The sequence below is a fragment of the Lampetra planeri genome, chromosome 17 (genome assembly GCF_965212315.1).
Source record: "Lampetra planeri chromosome 17, kcLamPlan1.2.h2, whole genome shotgun sequence".
In the NCBI taxonomy this organism is placed as follows: domain Eukaryota; kingdom Metazoa; phylum Chordata; class Hyperoartia; order Petromyzontiformes; family Petromyzontidae; genus Lampetra; species Lampetra planeri.
Window position 1 is genome coordinate 10,274,809 of NC_136123.1, and position 19,373 is coordinate 10,294,181.

General features: G+C 49.2%; 1 protein-coding gene across 1 annotated transcript in view; it reads left to right on the plus strand.

Moving 5' to 3' along the window:
* Positions 1-19,373, plus strand: part of LOC144723360 (protein CBFA2T1-like) — a 78,068-nt gene that overhangs the window by 37,596 nt on the left and 21,099 nt on the right. The window contains exons 2-3 of the mRNA XM_078602100.1: positions 12,920-13,085; positions 13,311-13,552. Of these exons, the coding sequence (XP_078458226.1) occupies positions 12,947-13,085; positions 13,311-13,552 (381 nt within the window). The 5' untranslated portion in view covers positions 12,920-12,946. The remainder of the gene's footprint in view (positions 1-12,919; positions 13,086-13,310; positions 13,553-19,373) is intronic.

Below are 19,373 nucleotides of genomic sequence, written 5' to 3' on the forward strand. Positions count from 1 at the left end.
TGGCCATCCGCCCGTGAGTGTGTGAGTGAGTGTGTGTGATTGTGCGTGTGTGTGAGGGTGTGAGTGTATGTGAGTGTGTCAGTGTGTGTATGTGAGTGAGTGAATGTGTGTGAGTGAATGTGTGTGAGTGTGTGTGCGTGTGTGTGTGAGTGAATATGTGTGTGAGTGTGTGTGTGAGTGAGTGTGTGTGTGTGTGAGTGAGTGTGTGTGAGTGAGTGAGTGTGTGAGTGTGTGAGTGAATGCGTGTGTGAGTGTGTGTGCGTGTGTGTGCGTGCGCCTCTCCGTTTCAGCCCGAGCGGTCCGGAACGCTGCTCCAGGAATGATTTGGGCTCTCCGTTCTTGTCCTCGTTCTCATGGGATTGTGCGAATGTTGAGTACAACTGTTATAGGATTATTATAAATGCGTGCACTTTGTACTCGAGTGCGAGTGCTTTATGCCGATAATCTCAATTCCAAGCCAGCAGCTTTGCAAGCATTCTAGAAAATATCCAGTGGGAAACTTAGACCTGGCTCATATTCTTGGTTCTTTTGGTAAAGTCCCGTAGAAGGGACGTAATAAAAAATAAAATTATCACGACGTTTCGGCCACAACAAAAACAGCCGTCCTCAGGTGAAGATACAGTGTGAGGAAAGACAGCGCTCCAAACCTTTCCGACAGCTCTGTTTCTTCACCTGAGGACGGCTGCTTGCGTTGTGGATGGAACGTCGTGAGAATTTTATTTTATTATGTTTTATTTTTATTCTTTTATTATTTTCCTTCTACGTGACTTCACCGAAAGAACCAAGAATATGAATCCCTGCAGTCACGAAAGCTTTAAATCGAAATTTAGACCTGGCTGTGTGGACTGTTGAGGTTGTTTGTGATAATCCGATTTAATCACGGTGCTTTTTCTTTAAATGTATATATAAATATCTTAATTTAGGAGCTTTCGTGACTGCAGGAATTATTCTTTGGTTCTTTTCGGTTAAGTCACGTCTAAAAATAAAATAATAAATAAAAATAACATATTACGACGTTTCGATTGCAACACAAGCAATCATCATCAGGTATAAAATATTATATTTTAAAATATAAAATATTATACCTGCAACACAAGCAATCATCATCAGGTATAAAATATTATATTTTAAAATATAAAATATTATACCTGATGATGATTGCTTGTGTTGCAATCGAAACGTCGTAATATGTTATTTTAATTTATTATTTTATTTTTAGACGTGACTTAACCGAAAAGAACCAAAGAATATATATAAATAACAAACATCTCTAAATGAAGTAATTCAATTTGAGCAAACCGTTTGGCGACAGTGTTTGGGGCTAACGCGTGGAGAGCAGAAGATGCACGGCACACACAGTTCGCGTTCGTGGCAGAGTACCACTGCTGTTTTCTCTATTAAATCAACCTAATCGCAGACAGACGCGGGCTGCCCCTAGCGGTCCTGCAATGCGACGATCCGTCGGGCACCTGACAATTAAAGAAATCCCTCCCTGAGCAGGCAACGTGACGTCAGCCTCAGCTCCCCTCATCAGAGGCGCTGCAGTGGCCAGAGCTCCCCTTGCCTGCTGTGCTGTAAGGGCTGAACGATACATCGATTTCAAATCGAAATCGTTATTTGTAACAATGCGATTAGCAAATCGCAAAGGCTGCGATTTTTTTGCGATTTGAAAAGTCCGATTTACTGTACTTTCTTATTTGAATTCTTTTGCTTTTTCATTATTATAACTTTATTTATTTAACTTAATAATTGTTCTATGCTTGGTTGTGATATTTCAATTAAAACATTTTAATAGATACATGTTGGAAGCAATTCATATCTTTTAAGGTCTCATCCTTGCATTAGAATATATAGAGCAGTTCATATTTTTACGGTATCTTGTGGTAATGCTCCATCACATGTTTTAAATCTATTACAAAGTGAATATTGAACTGAAGCTTAACTTAGAAAAATTGAATCGCAAATCAAATCGCAATCGCAATATCCGTCATAAAAATCGCAATTAGATATTTTCCATAAATCGTTCAGCCCTAGTAGGCAGGAGGTCGTTGGTTAGATCCCGATCCTGACACCTGCTGTATATTTGGAGTCTGCATGTGTCTCTCTCCCCGTGGTCACGTGGGTTTTTTCTCCGGGTCCTCTGGGGGTTTCCCTCCACAGTTAGAAACACGCGTTTAGAGTATTTGGCTGCTATACATTTCCACGTGACAGGCCACTTCGTTGAGCTATCATTTGTGGTAGCCAGGTCGCTTCTGAAAAAGAGCCTTACCTGCTAAAATCAAAACAGTTTACAGTTTAGTTTTATCGTCCCCTATAGCCACGATGTTTCATGCCCTAGCCCACTTCACTCTTCAGTCGATATGCCTCCTCCAACTTCCGCGCATTCCCTGATCCACGTGTTCCTCTGTCCATCTCTCAGTGTAATTCTAAAGCGTGGACCCCCCCCACCACCCCCCTCCACCCCTCCACCACGCTGCCTTGCCCACCATTGCCTTTGGTCTTGACAAATCAGCAGAAATGTGTGTACCAGTGCAATTTGTACTTGTATGCTTTATTGATACGTATTTTTTTGTTTTTCTTGCTTAAATTTTCTCCATCTTACTCGTGTGTTCTTTATTCCACTTTTTGTTTATGTAACTTGCTCACCTGCCTCTACTGGAAATCTGTGAAAAAGAGCTTCATAGATCATCGGATTCCTCCAGTCTAAATAAAGATTTTGATGCTAGTTTGTGAACTTTTCAGCTTTTCCCGTTTTCTCTGTCAATGTCCCACGTTTCCAATCCGTACGTCATACTTGATCATATTTCATCACTTTGATCTCGCTGCAATTTTAGCAGTTGCCTTACAAGAGTGCCTGTTCACGTAAACTAAATACAGCGGTGTCTTGATTTGTGTTCCAAGACTTTTGAACGTCGCAAATAGACGTTCGAATTAGGCGACTTCTGCAGCCTCGGGTGTAAACCGGTAGTCGCAGATTACTTTTCAAAATTAACCCTTCCCAAACTTCTAAATTAAACCTTCCACTTTAATTTCAAGTGCAGTCTATGATGTACGCTGCGACCGTTTTAAGTATGTTATTTTTTTTACAAATCGCCTCATCTACACTCCACGTGTCTGCGGCTGGACCCAGTCTCTCCCTTAAAGCACCCACCTTTGACTTTTAGCTGAACTATTATTTTTATTTTACCAGGCAATCAGGCCCACTGAGCTGCTATATAAGCTTTTTCTTTTTTCTAAACGCGTGATGTTGATTTAAAGTGTGGAGGGGAAAAACTGTAGGACCTGGAGAAAAATCCATTTGCCCACCGGGAGAACATGCAAACTCCAAATATACAGACGTCAGGGTTGGGATCGAGCCCACGACCTCCTGTATACCAGGCGAGGTAGTTGACATCTCGCACCGTGGCACCCACTTTCATCCAGTCAGTGCTGTAATTGTCTTTTTCGATCTGCGCGTGTGTGTTTACGTCGCCGCTGGACTCAAATACAGCATAGAGCTCCCGTGCGCTTGTACCGAACATTCATAACACGCTTGCACCCTTATTGATTCGCGTGCGTTTCGTTTATTAACGACCGTTGAACGCCTCGTTTGTTCATGTTCTTGTCTTCTGTTTTTGTCGTTCGTTGTCGACGTCGCTGTGCCCGCGCACCACGGATCTCCCTCGGCAAATTAGCCGGGCAAGCGGCTAAACGGGGGCCCGTCGCCCGTGCAACAAATGAAACTAAACTTTCAACGAGAATGGCGCTTTGGTTCATGCTGATATTGCGCATTGAGACCCCGCCACGTGAGGTCAGGTGAAGCCACGTGTGGTCTCCACGTGCAGAGGTGGCGGAGCGTTTTGGAACGTTCGTGGAATTCTGTCGGATGTTTTGTTCGTAGCACCATCTACCGTGCGTTCAGGTTACGTGCCCCTGGGTTCAGCAGAGTAGGCAAAAGCAAAAACGGTTCCACGCCAAGTACGTCATCTCTTCCACGCTGCAGTCACGTCAAAGTGTCTCCAAACTAGGGATGAGCTTCGAATCAAAATATTCAGAAGACAATTAGATTTTTTCTTCTTCAGATTTCCGTATCAATTTACATCATGTAGCAATTAAACGTGGCTTCATGCCAGGTTGCATCACCCGATGCCACATTTCACCACATTTTGGGGGGAAAAGCGCAGAAGTGACGTAAATATAAATAATGTAATTTTCCTTGACATACGGATCGATCCGAAACAACTTTTCTTTTTGTGATCAGAAATTCCTAATTTCTACGGCAAAGGGGCCAGTCTCTTCACAGTACGAACGCAGTTGAACAACCTCGGTTACATCTGTGATAACGGAAACCCAACGATTCAATTCCACATGTCAGCGCACTGAGCCAGGACAGCTCAAGTCTGGGTTCAAGTCCACGTTCTATTCACTGGCGATTGAACCGATTTCTCATTTCTACAAAAAAAATTATTTGAACTGTAGACATATATTAATTTGTTCACTTAACTTGGCCTCGCAATGCACAGTTCTATCCGATGGCTGAAACGCGGCGAGACCCTGGGCACTGCGGTGGTGAAATGTTACCGACCTCGCCTATTTATTTGGAGTTTGCGTGTCTCTCTCCCCGTGATCACGTGGATTTTTATCCGGGCCCTCCGGGTTTTCACTCCACATTTAGCGTCAACGTGCGTTTCAAGTATTTGGCTGCTATACATTTCCACGTGATAAGCCACTTCGTTGGGCTATCATTTGTGGCCAGGTCACTTCTGAAAAAGAGCCATATAGCTCAGTGGGCCTTACGTGGTAAAATAATAATAGTTTAGTTTTAGTTTTATCATCACTTCGATCCATGACGTGTCCTGCCCAAGCCCACTTCACTATTTAGTCGAAATGCCTCCTCCAACTCGTGCGCATTCCCTGATCCATGCGCTCCTCTGTCGGTCTCTCAGTGCGATTCCAAAGCGCGCACCCACCCGCAACTCCACCACGCTGCCTTGACCACGATTGCCTTTGGTTAAAAGATGAGCTTAGCGTTACGTGGGGGGGAGCTCCTTCTCGATATCGGTATAGAAACGGGGGGGGGGGGGGGGGGCCTCATCGACGCGGCTCCAGGAATAGCTGGGGTTGGGGTCACCCCCGCCGTGGCCGTGCGCTCGCTGCCGCTCACCAACACAAGCGGCCGCTCGTCCGCCAACTCCGTGCCGCTGCAAACATCGACACCGTCGGACGGTCCGGTAAATGAACCCGCGATTGGGCCTCCCCCCCCCCCTCTGCTCCTCGGGGGGGTCAATGCAGCCTTGAACGCGATGTGGTGCATGAACATCAGTGACGGTGCAAAAGGTTCTGGCCACAGCAGCCAACGTTTGAGAGCTCGAGTTGACATACACTCATAATAAAGGTTTAAATATAAATGTGTCGTTAACCCACCACCGCCAGCACCCGACAAAGCCAATTAGTAAGGTTTGTCATGTAAACAGAACGTGCCAATTGGTTACTACTTTCAGCGCACCGGTGTGTTGGAGAGTAAACCCACAACATTTACAATTCGAGTGACCGACCCTCGGAGAAGCACTCGTTTTTTTTTTTCATCACGCAAAGCGCCTCTCCACCAACCTTAATAGGCGCTTGCTAACAACACACGTCCTGCGGTCTGTGGCGCTGTAGGGAGGGTGTGTCTCTCTGTTCGTGCGGGGAGATGTAAACGGTCGCTACGCAGCGTCGCCATCCCAGGCGTGATGCCGCCACTGCGGGCAGCGGCCGTGGCTACGTGTAAGCTGCTTCGATTCGGCCCAGACGGTGCAGAGAGACCTTTCTAATACCTTGCGCCGCGAGTGTCACTGTGCTAAATTTGAATCGATTCCCAACATGGGTGGAGTGCAAGACAGTCGGGGTTGGGGGGCTGGGTGATGGTGGTGGTTGTGGTGGTGAGAGGTGTTTTAGTCGGGTCCGGCAGGGGAGAGAGAGAGAGACATGGACAGCTGCCCTGAGCATTTGAGATGTCGCCATGTCCTGTCCCGTGACCGCCGTCAGCTGTTGTTTGCCGTGGCCCCCTTGAGAGGGGGGGGCGAGGGGGGGGCGAGGGGGGGGGGAGAGGTGGGGGGGGCTTTGGGATGACCGTGGCTGGCGGCGTGACCCCCCCCGCTCTCTGGGTGTGGCCGTCGCTCGCGACAGCTGCTCGCGCAGATGTTGGGCCCTCTCGGGCGCGCTCGCTCGCTCGCTCGCACTCTCCCGCTTCTCCTTCCTTCACTGACACCTCCTAGCCACAGTGGCGGTGCTGCCGCCGCTTCTCCCTGTCCATCACCGAGTATTTTCAGATGGGACAGCTTCCATCCCGTCCAGCGATTGATGTCTAACTTCGAGTCAGATCGAGGTGTCCGCCGTCGTCTTCTTCCCCTCGCCCCGTGCAGAGTTCCCTCCTCCTCCTCCTCCGCCACGATCCTCGGCATGCCGATTCACCATTCGTCACGGCCACACACCTGAGACGTTGCAGCTTCCTGCACTTGACCTCATTCAGGAGCCTGGGTTCACTCAGGAAAGGCGTCCGTCCATTCCGCACAGACTTCGAGAGCGTCTCTGCTACGTTCCAACGAGGCAGGGCATGCGCTCATCTGGACATCTGTGATAACGAGCTTGGTGGCTCATCGGCTTTCTCCAGTCTGAATAAATATTCTGATTCAGTGGTGGGAATTCGACATTCTCTCGCCGGAGGCCAGTCTCTTCGATAGGTTGAGCACTGGTTGATCTTGCGTGAAGTGCCTACTCATTTTTATTGACGATGGAGGATTGGTGTGGGCCGAGATTTGAAGTTGCCATGTTTCTGATTGTGCATGGCGTGCTCTGGCCATGGTGCCAGCGACCCAGGTGCAGTGTAGAATCAACACGAGTTTACTGTCCCCCAGAAGAGGGTCACAGTCTAAACTGTGTCCTGTGCTGCACCGTGCTCCATTATCTGCACTGACCAGTGTGGTGAAGTATAGTCAAACATTCCCCCCACCACCCCCGTGAACTCGCCGGATTAGGGAGAGGCACTCAACCCACCCATGCATTCACAAAGGGCTGAAAATTTTTATAAATTTTTATTGACAAAAAACATGAATATCGTTGCAAATGTGGACATGTAATAAAGCAAATATAAATCATCACGCTAGAGCAGTAAATACATACAATAAATCTGACCCATATATATAAGATACATGTAAAATGATGATTTAATATCTATACAAACATTTGTATTGAAATACACATTTTAAATACTGTTTATGGAATATACCGCCACTGGAAAATATTTCCATATACACACACATATATATTCATAACCAAACGAGCTCGTTTGCCAGAGGGGCCCCTCTCCTTTGTAACCGATCTGATGTGTTTATGCGTGTGCGCATGTTTGTTTTTCATTCGCGCACCCTACGTCGCCTACCGTGCTAATCAGAGGTGCGGGCGGGGGGGGGAAGAACAAAAAACTAAGCACAAAAAGCAGTTGTATGAGTTTTCAATCGAGATGACGATTTAAAAGTGCACAGCTCCCAATGGCTTCCTAATCTCGAAAGGAAAGAGCGTTCCAGACGGCCGCAGAAGCGCATCTTGAACGCGCGTGACGTGGCGACCGCCTTTGTTCGCGCGGAGAGCTCTAGCCACGGCGCATCTGTCCTCGCAGTAATTCGCAAAAAATCCGCCGGCATCCGTGGTGAGCACATCGCCCGGTATACGCTATTTGTGTAACAAAAAAAAAATGTAAAAAAATTCCTCGTGAGCCGTGTGTCGTCCCCCGCACCTCCCCCCCTCTGCATTTGCAAATCGCACGATGTACCATTTTTTGGCAAAAACAAAAAAACGAATCTCAATTTGCAATGATGTGCACGTCGCGAGTGCTGCGTAGGGCCCTGGCTTAATGGGCGTGCGTGTCCTCGACCTGCCGGGCGCGCATCTGCGTTGCGCGCAGATGCGGTTTTGCAGAGGAAAACACAATAAACCTTCCACTCCAGTGTAATTGCAGAAAAAAAGGGGGCTCATCTTCCTACTATTTGCAAAGAGGCGACTAGGTGAGGTTTGTCTATTACAATACGGCATTTTGCTATTTAAATAAATGATTGAAACAGCAGTGCGGCAGCGCCGGTGCCGAATGAAAGCCCTTTTGTTTGCCGTTTCATAGACACAGCTGCCCTGTCCGCAAAAACCAAACATCAGCATCTGCCGTTTCCTTCAGCTGTAACCGAGGAAACGTTTCCCCCGTCCCTGCTGGGCAGCAACACCTGGCTCAGCCATTAGGCCAGGTAAGAGCCCCGGGGGGAGGGGGTGGGCACCTTGCGTCGTGCCCAATGCAGGTTTTGCCTTAATCCCCGGGCCAGAAGAGAATTCGGTATTGCCGCGCGTGGCAGATATTTAACGACGCCGGTTTCTGCGAGACGGTGTATGAAAGTGGAAGTGCGGGTTTGCCCCGCTCTGCGCGGGGTTTGGTTTGTACGATTTCGCGCTGTATATACGGCGGCTGACGTATTTCCACCCAGAATTCGCTATATAATGCGCGTCGTATTCACTCTACACGCTGCTAATACGGTCGGACGTGGGGCAACATTGTGTGTGTGTGTGTACTGTACGCGCGAGCCGGCAGGCAGACCGTCTTGTGCCGTTTCACTTTGTGTGCGCCCCTTTTTTCGGAACGCATCTACTACTACCGCGTACAGCGAGGGAAATGTGTACGTGTTAACGTACTCGTGAAATACGACTATTATACAACTTTGAAAGCTCTTGGTGCAATTCGAGTTTTGACATCCGTGCATACACCTACAACTGAAGCTCATTGGGTGGCACCAGCAAGGGAAGTATTTGGTCAGGGTCCATGGAATCTCTCACGTGGATAGTGCGGCGCAGGTTCTGTCAGGTGCGCCGTGTAGCTCGGTGCCGTGCGCTGCTCGCGACGATGTCCGACGACGTTGCTGCATCCCGAAGGAGCTCCCCGGCACATGGAGCGAAGCGTCGGACATCGTGCCGATGACGACCCGCAAATGGGAGGGCCTGGCTGCGCAACTCGAGGATCTCTCCATTGCTTTGAATTATTGATGGCGATCATCCGATGCTGTTCTGCTCTTGCGCACGATGGTAATGTGGTCAGGAGTTGAATGCCAATGTTGAGGTCTGCTAGCCACGAGAGTGCTTCTCCTTAAGTAGTTTTCCTATTCCTCCTCCATTGAAGGAGCGTAGACTACAGCGGGTTACGATGCGGTCCGTAGCTTGCTTTGCATGGCCACAGTCACACTACTGTGCCTTGTCTTTAATTTTCCATTCATGAAGGAGATATGCGCAGCAGCCTGGTGTGTGACGATTTGAAGATGTTGATATTCGCATCACAAAATAATCATGAGCGCTGTTGTGGAGAATAAAAATCACAAAAGAAATAAGTAGATAATGTATCTGTCCCTGTATATCTCCTTATATCTCGTGATGATGGTCAAACTACCATAATCCAGCCGAATAGCGTGGTTGTTCAAGCACTCGCCTTGCAAACGGAAGGGTGTGAGTTTAAATCTCGGCTGGGGGTCAACACGTTTCTTCCTCTCTGCGGTCTCGATAACCGTGACAAGTCGGCAGTAGCTGTGCTATGGACAGACTGACCTCGTCATAGAAGCATGGAGTTGTAACCACGGGATTGTGGTTTTCAGTGGAGATGAGTGCCCACCCTTTGCTCATCTGCATGGGGAGTTTTTGGTGGTCAGATTAAAGCCACAATAGGCCACGGGTAGAGAAATGCCCTTTCTTGCATAGCTGTAGAAAATTCTGAAAAAAGGGCAATTATCAATTCAACACGGTGAGAGTTTAAATTCCCTTAATTGATTTCTTTGAACCTGTTACAGTATTCCATCTGTTACAATTAACCTGTTTTTAATTAACCTCTGTTTAATTACGTTGTTTTTAATGAACACGGTATCCAACTGCTCATGGATGCACGGTCTTCTTTAGACCACAGACCGGCAGGCTGGTCTCCAGTGACGTCTGACATCCACAGAGGCCGACAGGGCCGCGTCGGACAATAAACCAAACGAATCGGCCTCTGCTAGGATCGTTGGCGCAAAAGGCGAATGAGCAAGCCGGTTTCCGATGTGTCGTCGTCAAACCAGAAGGTGGACGTTCGCCTCGCTCCCCTGATTCTTTTTTTTACATCAACAAAAATTGCAGTCATTTGGCTTGGCTCAATTGATTGCCATGGACACTTTGCAGTTTTTGTTTTGGTCGTAGGTGATCGAGTTAGAGCGGTGTTTCTGAAACTTTGTTTGGCCCCGCGGACTACTCAGCCGATGCAAACATTTCCGTGGACCCACACAGATCCCCCCCCCCCCCAAACCTTGGTGACAAAACGCATTAAACGTATCTCTAAATAGCAGTAATACAAGATTATTCATATCACTGGGACAATTTTTATTTTCAATGCAGCGATAAGGTTTCTTTTGAGTGGGGTGCATTTAGATCTTAGGGTAAGCGTGGTTTAATCAGTGTAGTTTACTTAACTTCATTTTTTATTAAATATCATAAGAAAAATATTAATGTCCGAAAAAAAGGTATACACATTGGAATTATTGTCCAGATCAACCTGCGTTTGCATCTCGGTCACGGCGGACCACATGGAGGACCATTGCGGACCACCGGTGTAACCGGGGACCACACACAGCAGGCCGTGGCTTTGGTCCCAACCCTGATCCCTGCTGTGGATATTTGGAGTTTGCTTGTCGCTCTCTCCCCGTGGTCGCATGGATTTTTTTCTCCGGGTCCTCCGATTTTTCCCTCCATCTTTAGAAGCATGCATCGCGAGTATTTGGCCACTGCTATAACTATCACACGTGATAAGCCACTTCGTTGCGTTATCGTCTTTGGCCAAGTCGCTATTGAAAAAGAGCTTCATAGCTCAGTGGGCCTTACAAATAATCGTTTTCTTTGAGAAGCACTGGATTAGACCATCCAGCTCACGACTTACGACACCTGCGTTTTAGTCGCGTGTGGACCAATGGGGATTCCAAAACGCAGGATCTCAGGATGGTTCCGACTTAAGTCTGACTCGCCTGGCCACCTTGTGCGATGCCATGCATATTCAATGGCATCAACTTCGTGGTTGGGGGTTTGTGTGCTTTCGGTAAATCGAGCAGCCTCGAAGCCACCACAGCTTTAAGAAGCCACTGAGAACTTCGCACTTTTAACTCGAGATTGAACACTCATTTCTTGAGAACTGCTTTTTGTGTTTAGTTTGTTGTCTTTCCCTCACACCTCCCGATGAGCACGGTTGGCTACGTATGGCGCAAAAGAAGTTCTATATACATACGTGCAGTCTGCCGGAATGCGCACACATACCCTAACCTTCGGAAGACGCTGCCAGCATTGCTGCACTCATTGACATGGGCAACAATTTTCGTTCATGAATTCTCTCGTACCTTATTTTTATTTGCATCTAAAATAAAAAAAAATAGGAAAAGCCTGGTTCAATGGCTAGATTGCCTGACCCGTAATGAAATTATCGTGAATTTAAAATCCCTAGCCCCAGCCCATCATCTCTTTGGGGCTGTTAAAATAACGTACCACTCTGTGGTAAGTCAGCAGTGGCCACCCGTTGGAGAGATTAGCCCCAAACACGGGAATGTGGAATTTCCACCGCTCGCTCAAGGCCACCAGAAGTTAGTACTGCGCAATGCTTTGACCGTTTAAAAGTAAAACCCCTTATTGATTATTGATTACGGTGCTACATCAATTCACATTCAACTGGCATCATAATTAACTCTCATTTCACTGTCATTGAAAAGCCACATTGGCGAGCCAGGCCCCACCCAGGAAGCGAAATTCCTTCTCTTGGCAGGGAACTGCCACTGCGCGTGCCTGTGCGCGATCGTCGTTCGCATTGTTTCGTGTCCGTTTTGCCAAATGGAGGCATACGGGGGGGCGCGCATGTTGCAAGTGCTGCGCCCAAGTGAATGCGTTTTCAAGTTAAATATTTAGACTTGTTGTGCCGACGATGCATTTTTACAGAAATGAATCGGGCTTGTGCAGGTGTTGACTTCTGTTTTAAAAGCGAGGGTTTTGTTGCATTGCGCTTAATTGCATCTGTTTGGCAAACAAAAATATGAGCTTCACACAAACAGACCCGAAGATAAAGACCGAGATCCCCCATATAGCCTCAACGGACTATGGGGGCAAGTGCCGTTAGCGAGCATTTATAACGGCCAGCATGGCCACACGAGGCTGTGGGTGGCCACAACCACGCCCAGCTCCCTTTGTCTCGATGTTTACGCATCGCACTAGGCGTATTCATTTGAGGCTGAGTCGACCTTGGGAGGCCCAGGACCGGTGGAGATGATCGTCACCAGGGTTGGTCGTGAGCAGGAATCGAATTCAGGTCGATGGGTACCGAGTGCGGTGTGCTTACCACTATACTACCACTTCCCATATGATGACACACGGACACGTGCACGTACACACGTGCACAGATTGACACACACAGACACGCGCACACGCACACAGACACGCGCACACGCACACAGACACATGTTCAGACACAAAGACAGACGCACGTACACAGAGACAATCGTGCAGGAGACACGCTCAAATACCTCAATTAACTTTGATGAAGACTTGGTTTGGGTGCTGTTAGTGAGCACATATTAAGGCCTACACAGGCTGTGGCAATAATGGCTTATTATAGCAGGACCACCATAAAAGATGCGCAACAACGTGGAAAATAGGAACCTGAACCTGGTCTGGGCCTCTCCTAGGCCAATTCAGCCAAAAAAATTCCAGTTGCTGTTTCGTTGTGGTGAAAGTAAACACTTGTTTTGTTTTAACATCTCAAGGTGTGGTTGGATTTAGACGCTACTCAGACCCACAATGCATTGCATCTGGCGCTCACTAACCATGCTGTCCACGCTGCTGCCCGTGTGCTGTCGCCACCTCCTCCTCTACCCAGGTGCCCTGCCATCCCGCGCGCACCAGGATGCCCGACTCCCCCTCGGACGTGAAGGCCTCCTCCAGATCGACTCCTCCGATCCGCAGCGTTCCGCAAGCCGCCATGCCTCCCCCTCCCCCCGCCACGCAGAGCATCAACCGAGCCAGCTCCTTCACGCCCACGAGCAGTGAGCAGTCGCCCACACGGGCGCCCCGCCGCTCACCCACTCGTCCACTCCGCCGCTCACCCACTCATTCACCCTGCTGTTCACCCACTCAACCACTTGGCTACTCACCCACTCGACCACCCCGCCGCTCACCCACGCAACCACCCCGCCGCTCACCCTCACCCACTCGTTCATCCCGCCTCACCTCCCTCTCGCCCCCCCGCCCCACCTTCTCTCTTCTCGCAGTGCTGAACGGTGTGGGCCACTCTCCGCCGGGAATGAACGGCGCCCCTTCCCCGCCCAACGGCTTCGGCAACGGCCCCGCGTCCTCGTCCTCCTCCTCGCTGGCCAATCAGCAGCTGCCGCCGGCGTGCGGCGCCCGCCAGCTCAGCAAACTCAAGCGCTTCCTCACGACGCTGCAGCAGTTCGGCTCCGACATCTCGCCCGAGATCGGCGAGCGCGTGCGGACGCTCGTGCTGGGCCTCGTGGTGAGTGGAAGAGCACGGGATGGGGGCGATGGCGGAGAGAGAGCGGCTGGGAGAGAGGCACGGAGAGATGCAGAGACGGGGAAAGGCGGAGAGGCAGGGAGAGGCTCAGAGGCAGAAAGAGGGAGAGAGAAAGAAAGAGGGGCAGAGAGGCAAAAGGATATAGATACAGAAAAAGAGAGGCAGGGAGAGTCAAAACACAGAGGTAGAGAGATGGAGGGAGAGGCAGAGAGAGAGGCAGAGAGCAGACTCATACTCAGACTATATCAGCAAGTAAGGCCCCCATTGAGCTCAGCAGCTCTTTGGCAATGACGACCACAGCCCAAGATCGGCGGCAGTGGTTGCAGCTTCAGGATAGGTTGGGAATGTGCCAATAACATGAAACCCACGTCAGAAGCACCTGCAAATCGAATAAACAATTAATAGGGCTTAGATATAAATAACAAACACAATATCCCGTCATGGCCATATGTAAGTAAACCCTACGTTCACCCTCAGGCATAATCGAGCTGAGCTGTAGCATTGGCAGAGGTAATGCTGCACCGTGGCCTTCAAACACACCATGTCTAGAGAAGGTGAATGTCAACTACTTCGCCTGGTGTGCATGAGGTCGGGGGTTCGATCCTGACCCTGATGCCTGCTGCATATTTGTAGTTTGCATGTTCTTGTCCTGGTCGTGTGGATTATTCTCCGGGTCCTCCGGTTTTCCATCAACATTTAGAAGCACGCGTTTCGACGATTTGGTGGCTATAAACATCTATGTAAAAAGCCACTTCATTGAGATATCACTTGTGGCCAGGTCGCTTCTGATAAAGAGCCATGGAGCTCAGTGGGCCTTGCCTGGTAAAAAAAAAATGGTCATCAGTTAATCAGAGGTCCTATCTAATTTTGGATTTCTTAATGGATGGAGAGTGTCCATGAAACACTGAGCTGATTTGGATTAAAAAAACGTTGTGGATGAAGATTGCCCAGTGTATATCTCCCGGAGAGGTCATACTAGCTTTAGAGTAAAGTTCTATAGAGCGATGAGCTCTGTAAGGAGCATCTTATGATAAAGAGGCTTTAGTTTATTAAGGAGAGTGGGCACTACAACAGCTAGATGTTAACTCCCTTACCTGGTATACAGGAGGTTGTGGGTTCGATCCCAACACTGACACCTGTATATTTGTAGTTTGCATGTTGTTGTCCTAGTCGTGTGGATTATTCTCCGGGTCCTCCGGTTTTTCCATCAACATTTGGAATTTGCGTTTAGAGTATTTGGCTGCTATAATTTCCACTTGATAAGCCACTTCGTTGAGCAATCACTTTGTGGCCAGGTGACTTCTGAAATAGCTCAGTGGGCCTTACCTGGTAAAATAACAAAAGTTTTTAGGTTAGTTTAACACGTAGGCTTTCGTGACCAATATCATCCATAATATAGGTTTTTTTGGGTTAGTTTGCGTAAATATATAATTGTGTCGTTAAACCCGCCACCACCCGACACAGCCAATCAGTAAGGGTCGTCACGTAAACAGAACGTGCCAATTCGTCACGAGTACAGCACACCGGTGTGTTGGAGAGCCAAGCCACAACATTTACAAACTGAGTACGAAGTTTCACCAGTAATTACAACTAGCTTCATCAGGCGACAGCCAGATTTGTAGAGAAGTCCACTTGTTTCGTTCCTTAAATATTATGGACGATATTGGTCGCGAAAGCCTTCGTGTATAAAACCTTTCCCTTTTTTCATTACGTATAGTCATTGTGTATGTGGAAGGTGAGCACTGAGTCGATAATGAGGCCGAGGAATTTGTAGCAGGGACAGAGAGAGAGAGACTGGTCTGTCAGATTTCTAGAGATCCGATCACAGATCGGTCTAACTCTCTTGTTTAAACATCGTGTCAGAAACTGATCCGGTTCGTTTTTTAAGGAGAAACTATCACAGGGCCAGTCTGTCACTCCGTTGTATAAAGAGCAGCGAACTTACATTTCGATTTAAAGCTTTCGTGACTGCAGGGATTCATATTCTTGGTTCTTTCGGTAAAGCAGCTGCTTGCGTTGTGGCCGAAACGTCGTGAGAATTTTATAATGTTTTATTGTTATTATTTTATTATTATTTCCCTTCTACGTGACTTTACCGAAAGAACCAAGAATATAGCAACGAACTTGTACGCACAACTAAACAGAGTAAAAAACAATGGTGCTAGGTGACAGAGCCTTGTCTGAATGTGTCTGACTGGTGCTGGGTTAACCGTGTTGGTCCTGAGCCAGCTCCAGAAGTGGCGCGTTTCCGAGTGAAAACACCTCCCAGCCAGCCAAGACGTTACACCCTTGAGAACGCAAACATAGCACCCGTCTTGCAGTGGGCACTGAGGTGTTGTGCTTTAGTAGGGCAGGTGCTTGATGGGCTACGGAAACCACTTTGTAAGGGAAGAGAGATCAGTCTTGAGTGTAAAGAAAATGGACTGTTTCGGTGTGTGCGGATCAGAGAGCTGGGCCCCTAACTAAGCAGCTCAAAAAAAGAGGTTGTTGAAAGTTAAGCCCAGATACCCGGGAAATTCGTGGCAGCTATGCAATCATCTGTTAAAAGGACAGTTAAGCGTCGTAGATATGCTTCGGCAAAAACGGTTCCGCTGGGGTGGTGCACATCTTTAAACTGTGTGTATATTTGATATCCGTTGTCCAGGTTACATCCTCTCTCTCTCTGTGTCTCTCTCTATCTTCAGTATTGCTGTTACGTACGTAGCCAACCACACGAATCGGAGGTTGCGGGGGAAGGACCACAAACTAAACACAAAAAGGCCGTTCTGAAGAAATGAGTTCACCACGCATTTGTGGCGAGCTGGCGGAGCCGATCCGTAGAAGTAGGATAATCGGTGGTCGGCTGGGCCCAGTGTATGTGAGGAGTTGTCGAGGAGAGGACTTCTACTCTCACAGGGATTCGGAGCGGTAGTGGCGAGGACGATCGATATTGGAAGGTCGTGAGGTCAAATCCAACTTCGATTACTCGAGGTGGCCCCTGCCTTGGAAATGTGGAATTTCCATGATTGGCTCATTTCCGCCAATGAAGTTGAGTGCCGCCACAAGTGCTTCTTGGTGCAGGGAGACGCTGAGACTTGACTGTGATAGCTCCTCTTGGCAATAGCTGTGCATGGTACATGCATTACATCATGTGCCTAAGAATACATTGTTTTATAATATATGGTAATCATAAGCAAATCACATGCTAATGTGCCTGTAGATCCATCGTTTGCCTAGCGTAGATCGCTATATATGTTTCAATGCGTGGATGCATTGAAATCAACGTCTAGAAATTAACAGCTGACACTCCAAAGCAGCGCTCGGTCCATCGGTAGAAGTGTAACGAGTGAACGCCACTTGTTTGCGTGGCTACAAACCCCGGGTCTCCCTTCCAATGCGCGCGTCGCAAATCTCGCCTGACCTTCGGTCGCTTAGAGAAGCGTCCGCGACCGAACCCGGTGGTCGATTGCGGCCGAGCGGCACGGCCGCCGCCGGGTTGGCCGCGCGGGAGACGCCGCCGCTGGACCGTGACGTAACCGGGCCCTTTTGGCCGTGTCCGGGTTATTTGCGTCCGCGGTGTCCCGTTGCAAGCCGGCCGCCGCGTGCGTGCGCGAGCGCGGGCTCACGTGCCGTCCCATCTGCCTCCCGCTCCGAGGATGTGAAATCGTATATCTGTCCCTCCCTCACTCGCCTGGCCCCCCTCCCCTCCCTTCCCCTCCCTCCCCCACCCTCCCACCGCAGCCACTCGCGGCGCCCACTCCGCCGATTATTATTTCTTCGCCGCCTAATCGGCGATGCCATAACAGTGGCGGCGTCGCGAGCCCCTCGCACGCCCAACATCGAAAGGACGAGGAGCAAGGGGTGCAAAAGAATGTCATAAAGCGGAGAGCGAAACCCCCACACGGGATAGTGACCAACTGCGACAGAACGCGGGGGCAGGGGCAGCGGCGGTAGACGGCGCCCTGCGAGACTGATGGCGCATGCTGCCGTGGCGCGCGAGAACGCGTGCCGGACGCGCGCCCCGTGCGGGCGCCATGTGCTCGAGCATCGGTGCGGTGTCACTGGGGGGCGAATGAAGTGGCGTTAGCGCCTATTAATACCGGCGGCTTGTTCGCACGCCTTGACAGGTCCTTTAGGTTAAGGCCAAGTAAACCTAGAGGAGGCCCAGAGACAGGTTTGTGGTACCCGCATGCATGGCTGGGCATCGAACCCAAATGGCTGGGATAATGGGCCAGGGCGTGAAGTAGGTTGGTCCACAATCTTGATTTGAAGTTTTCGTGACTGCAGGAATCCATACTCTTTGGTTCTTTCGGTAAAGTCACGTAGGTAGAAAATAAAATAAATCACGACGTTTCTGGCGCAACACAAGCGTCCGTCATGAGGTGGGAAAAAATGCTGAGGCAGAAGGTTTGCACCAAATTAGCGGTTCCAATTGATGCTCTAAATTTTGAATGTAAATGTAAGAAGTGATGTGTATTAGTTATATACGTTGTATATTATGGGGTTAATGTGATATAATGTGATATATGCAGTCATAATATAACAACAAAAAATTATTGCTGGGGAGGAATTTGTGACCATGAATTGTGACAATTTGCGGAACCGCCAAGGGCGTGAATTGTGGTTGCCCCAGCGTAAATCACTTCACATATAGCCTTAATAGACTGTTGGGGCAACTGCTGTTAGCGAGCACCTATGAAGGCCGGCACGGCATACAAGGGGGTGGGTGGCCAGCACCACGCTCGGTCGCCTTTGTTTCCCGAGTGGCGATGTTTACACATCACACCAGTTTGACTCATTTGAGGCTGAGTCGAACAAGGGGAGGCCCAGGGCTGGTTCAGATAATCGTCACTGCTGTTGGCCGTGAGCGTGACTTGAACTCGGGTTGCCGGGTTCATCGCGCAATGCGCTAAACGCTGACGCATCGCTTACACACGCGCACACAACAATAACAACCACTATTCGCCACTAAGTGGCGGTGACGTCACCACGTCGCTTGTGCCATGCTAGGTGCACGCACATTCGCACGTGCACGATCACACACAAAGACATGCACACATGCACGCACACACACACACACGCGCGCTAATACAGCACCGTGCTCACATGTGCGTTACAAAAACCAACATCTCCCGTCATAGCCAAATAGGATCATGTTGACCGCACCACCACACCAGGTATTCATTTTAAGCCGAGTCAAGCCGGGGCGGTCGTGCTAAATTTGGCTATCACTTGCCACTGATGAGCGTGATTCGCCAGGATCAGAGTGCACCGGTGCTAAAATTAGTGCGTACATGTGCACGAGTTGTGTAACTTGGCGGAATACACTCGCTGTTACTTCTGTGTCTGGTCAAAGTCAACGTGTGCGAGCGCTGAATTGAGCGTCGCTCGTTCGGCGGAGGTGGAGAACGAACAGCAGAACGACACTAACTTTCTCTGCAGAAGCCCTCTCGTGGCGAGCAGACCGACATTGGCATTTAGCGCCTGGCCACATTGACATCGTGCGCAAGAGTAGAATAGAATGGGATGAGAGTCATCAATAATTCAAAGCAATGGAGAGATCCTACAGCAGACCTCGACGTTGGCACGGAGCTGCTGAAAGCATCCGATGCTGCCCATCATGCGCGAGCGGAGAGCACAACCGGGCATCGGGGCAGTGCGCTCTTCCCTCTCGGTCGCAGTGATTGGTGGAAATTCCACATTGCCGTGGCGGGAGCCGGTCCAAAGATGCTGGACGATCACGATTTAACCTCCAACAAAACGGTTCTTGTTTTGCTGACCCCGGGGGGGAGGAGTCGGGAAAAGCGACACCGGGATTTTGAAC